Here is a 4,601-nt window from a genome sequence, read left to right on the forward strand (position 1 = left end):
GAGGGAGTACCTTGAACCTTTTGCCACGTCAGAGCTTTGTGGGCCCCAAGCAGAACGCACCAGTCGTGTCAATGTTCTTTAATCCCACCCCATAAGAAAAGTTCTTTAATCCCTTCCTGCAGAAAAAAAAAGGTTCTCCGATTGCAACAAGAGTGCAGGCGTGTCAGGGCCCTTCAACGCCATCCAGAATCCAGGCGTGGCACCATATGACCGTACCAGCTCACCCGCCACGCAGGCACTCCCCGCCACGCGTGCCGCCCACTCCTCGAACTGCGCCGCCTCGCGCCAAAATCACGCGTCACACTCACAGCCGCACCCAAACGTAGTACTACGAGAAACAGGGAAGGTAGACAGAGTTAGAGCTCTCTGCTCGTCGCGCGTACGTACAGAGGCAGCGAAGAAGAGGGCAGGCCAGGCGGCGGCGGTGATCTGAGGCCAACCAGAAGCGAGCTCTGCATATGCGCCCGGCACATGGCGGCTTCCTCGCTGTGGGACGAGCTGGTGGTGGCGGCGTCGACGGGGGGGAGCAGCGGCACCGTGGTGTCCATCTGCGTGTTCACGGCGGTGCTCTGCCTCTGCCTCGTCGCCGGCCACCTCCTCGAGGAGAACAAATGGGTCAACGAGTCCATCACCGCGCTCATCATCGTACGATCCGGCGTCTCATCTCATCTCCAGCCCACACGCACATTTCAGGGACGACTGACGAGACGTACTGATTAACTGTCTTCCATGGCAGGGGTGCATTGTTGGGGCTCTCATCTTTCTGCTGAGCAAAGGTAGGAACTCGCACATCCTGAGGTTCGACGAGCAGCTCTTCTTCATCTACGTTCTTCCTCCGATAATCTTCAACGCCGGGTACGTATATATATATATCTTCACCAGCTTTGTTAAGTCTGCTCTGTATTGGAGGTAGTAAATAATTTACCAGCTCTTCTGTACTTTACCGAGTCTTGCGTCCAACTGTCCATGGCTCCTCTTCACAGGTTCCAGGTCAAGAAGAAGCAGTTCTTCCATAACTTCCTCACCATCATGTCCTTTGGGGTATTCGGGGTTTTCATCTCGGTCGCAATAGTTTCCGCAGGTACTACCTCTTTGCTGATTCTTCGACTTTTCTTGCATGTCTTACTTGGGCATGCATCACACATTGTAAGAGAAATACTTATAAATTTGCAAGACTTGGCTGCTAAACTGAGTGAAAGTAAACCAATTTTACATTAGTGAAGAACATACTAGAATGGCAAAAATACAGTACGTTTACATTTATTTTTTCGAAAAGGGGGATTCGCCCCAGCCTCTGCATCAGAACGATGCATACGGCCAAACAGTACGTTTACATGACCATCGTACGGAAATTTCTGCTCACAAGAAGGGCAATTCCCTACTAGTGACGCCTGTGTGGATATTATGAACTAGGTTTGGTGTCGATCGACAATCTGTTAGGGATATTGTAGGCCGGTGAGGCTGGCTCAGGTTTGGTCCCACCTTGCTTACGGGAGGAGGCCACAACCAGCTTATAGGGCAGAGATTCCTTTCCCCCCTTCAGTCCGGGCTTTTGGGATGGAGTGGGCTCTCCGCTGAACGCTGGCTCATGTGCGCATAAACGTCCAGAACGTGGGTAGGGTGTGGGCTAGGCCGAGTTGGACGTTAACACAATCCAAGTGAAATGTTTATATCCCGGGTATCTTATTTATTGTCGCAAATGTTGGGTGAATCCATGTTTTTCAAATTGCCTTCACTCATACTCTTTTATGCACTCGTAACCATTATTCAAGGGAGATATTTTGTGCATCACACTAACAATCTGTTGCTAAATATCACTTTTCTTGATATCAGGTTTCTACTGGCTCCTTCCAAAAGTTGGTTTTGGCAAACTTGACGCGGTGGATTATCTAGGTACTTACTTCTGCATTTGTGAAAAAAAATTTGCCACTCCCTTTCGCTTCAAATAATCAGCTTGGGTCTGATTTCTTAATTGCAGCACTGGGAGTCATATTCTCTTCGACAGATACTGTGTGCACGCTGCAGGTCCGTTGGATGTTCAAGTTCATGAGTGTTTTCTCCACTATATATTTTTCTAAACGTACGTTCAATCTCTTGAGCTCAAACTCAGGTCATAAGCCAAGATGAGACACCGAGGTTGTACAGCTTGGTCTTCGGAGAAGGAGTTGTCAATGATGCAACGTCTGTGGTCCTATTCAATGCTATAAAGAATATGGATATCACTAAGATCAAAAGCGGGGCGGTGCTAAAAGTTATCGGAGATTTCCTCTATCTTTTTGCAACTAGTACTATCCTTGGCGCCACAGTAAGGACACTATTTTTTAACAATCTAATTCTGTGATATTTATAATCATGGTGTTACATAATGTTTCAGAACCGTGGCACCAATTTAGTTTTCATATTTCTGTTTCCCGAATGATATCAGATCGGACTGTTCACTGCTTATGTTCTCAAAGCACTGTATTTTGGCAGGCAAGTAGTAGAATACTAGCACATTAGTTGGGTTCCGTCCATCTTCTGCGCTTTTATATTCTAAATTCCTCCCCTGATTTTGCAGGCACTCGACTGACCGGGAGGTCGCTTTAATGGCTCTCATGGCTTATTTATCGTATATGTTAGCAGAGGTAATTCTATTAGAGCTTAGCTTCTAACAGTTCATATGCTTGTCCACAATGCACCTGAGCAAACATTCATTTTGGCAGTTGTTAAGTCTGAGTGGGATTTTGACTGTTTTCTTCTGCGGCATCGTCATGTCCCACTATGCATGGCATAATGTAACAGAGAGCTCCCGAATCACGACAAGGTGCTATTACTCTGCTGTTTCTGTATTACTAAATTATCTGCATGGCCTTCAAAGCAACTGCTGATACTTATGTGTGTTATTTTGGTTAACCTATTTTGATGGAAAACATGTGTTGGAAGTAATAGTAATGTAAATGATGTGACTACAGGCACATATTTGCGACACTATCATTCATCGCTGAGACCTTTATCTTTCTTTATGTTGGAATGGATGCCCTTGACATGGATAAATGGAAGACAACACAGGCAAGGTGAGCAACAAAGCATGCATGTCTCTGTTTTTTTGCAGTGCCAAAGTACTTGTCACTTCTCTCAAGTTACCTTAAAGCATTCAATTCAAGAAAAAAAAAGATATCTTAAAGCATTTCTCAGAGCCATACTTTGTTACTTTGCCAGCTTCAAGACCTCAATTGGTATTTTTGGTGTCATCATTTCACTCATTTTGCTGGGACGGGCCGCGTTTGTTTTCCCTCTTTCGATCCTTTCAAATTTTATGAGTGGGAATTCTGAAAAAGCACCAATCACATTCAAGCACCAGGTTGCTTCTAAACCAATGATTATTCCCTGGTAGAAAATCCTCTGAATGATGTACTTAAAATTTCTTTAATCATGTGAAGGTCGTGATTTGGTGGGCCGGGCTCATGAGAGGCGCTGTTTCAATCGCGCTAGCATACAATCAGGTACGTCCTCTCATCATCCGGCTGCCTTTGAGATAATACGAGAAGACAAGTGGTTTGCTGAACATTTGCATGCCTTTTCAGTTCACATTTTCAGGTGTAACACAGGATCCAGTCCATGCAACCATCATCACCAGTACAATTGTCGTAGTATTTTTCACAACCCTGGTAGTACCATTAACCGGATCCCGCATTTTTCGTTACATAATGTTCTATCGGCGAAAGGTATACACGGCACATAGAATCTGAGACATTCTCATCATTTCAGGTGTTTGGCTTCTTGACGAGGCCGATGATAAGCGCCATGCTCCCGCAGCATCGGCACCGGGAGCCGGCGGGAGGCCGCAGCACGGGAAGCAACTCGCCGAAGGACGAGTTCATCCTGCCGTTCCTCGGCGACGAAGACGCGTCGGGGAGTGGAAGCGGCTTCGTCCAAGCCAAGAGAAGCATATCAATGATGTTGGAGAGACCCATCCACACGGTGCACATCTACTGGAGGAAGTTCGACGACAGGTTCATGAGACCAATCTTCGGTGGACCACGATCTTACTGACTGGCTTACTGAGTGGAATAATTGGCGCGTGGAGACCAGAGTGCTTATAATCGAGGTCGGCGACGTAATTCTGTGCAAGAGAAGAGGTGGAATAATTGGTGCTGGACTGGAGTATAAATGTATAATCGAGTTCAGCGACGGTAATTCAGTGTAGCAATATCTCTGAATTTTGTATCTTTGTTAGTTACTACCTTACTACTACCAGTGTAAAGTTTGTAACATGAACAGTGTCGAGCAAATTCAGTTTGCTCTTTATTTAGTGTATTTGCAGTATTACAAATTCTGGAAGTATAAACGGAAGCAGACACGCCGAAACTCATCTGGAGTGCAGTGCCCCAGGACCTTGTCGGACAAACGGCTCTTGTACTCCAGGGACTCGCGGGAACGCCTGCGTGCTGGCGGCGGAGGCGTGGGCGCCTCCGGCTGTGCCCTCTGCCTCTGCATCTGCTCTGGAGCCCTGCCTCCGCCTCCTCTGCACCAGTGTTGGAGGCCTCACCTCTACGGCCTCATCTTCTTCATCAGTGAGCTATCCAAGCTCTAGATCCATCTAGCTAGGGTTTGGAACAAGG

At 46.8% G+C, this 4,601-nt stretch overlaps 1 protein-coding gene across 1 annotated transcript; it reads left to right on the forward strand.

Moving 5' to 3' along the window:
- The first annotated feature begins 233 nt into the window (after positions 1 to 233).
- LOC109733541 (sodium/hydrogen exchanger 4) lies at positions 234 to 4,312 on the forward strand. The gene is made up of 14 exons (XM_020292760.4): positions 234 to 645; positions 737 to 855; positions 984 to 1,081; positions 1,834 to 1,893; positions 1,979 to 2,025; positions 2,111 to 2,305; positions 2,426 to 2,472; positions 2,558 to 2,624; positions 2,703 to 2,803; positions 2,952 to 3,053; positions 3,199 to 3,340; positions 3,420 to 3,482; positions 3,564 to 3,647; positions 3,748 to 4,312. The coding sequence occupies exons 1-14, from the start codon at positions 472 to 474 to the stop codon at positions 4,030 to 4,032; spliced, it is 1,584 nt and encodes a 527-aa protein (XP_020148349.1). The 5' UTR covers positions 234 to 471; the 3' UTR covers positions 4,033 to 4,312.
- Positions 4,313 to 4,601: the final 289 nt, after the last annotated feature.

This window comes from Aegilops tauschii, chromosome 7 (genome assembly GCF_002575655.3).
Source record: "Aegilops tauschii subsp. strangulata cultivar AL8/78 chromosome 7, Aet v6.0, whole genome shotgun sequence".
In the NCBI taxonomy this organism is placed as follows: Eukaryota; Viridiplantae; Streptophyta; class Magnoliopsida; order Poales; family Poaceae; genus Aegilops; species Aegilops tauschii.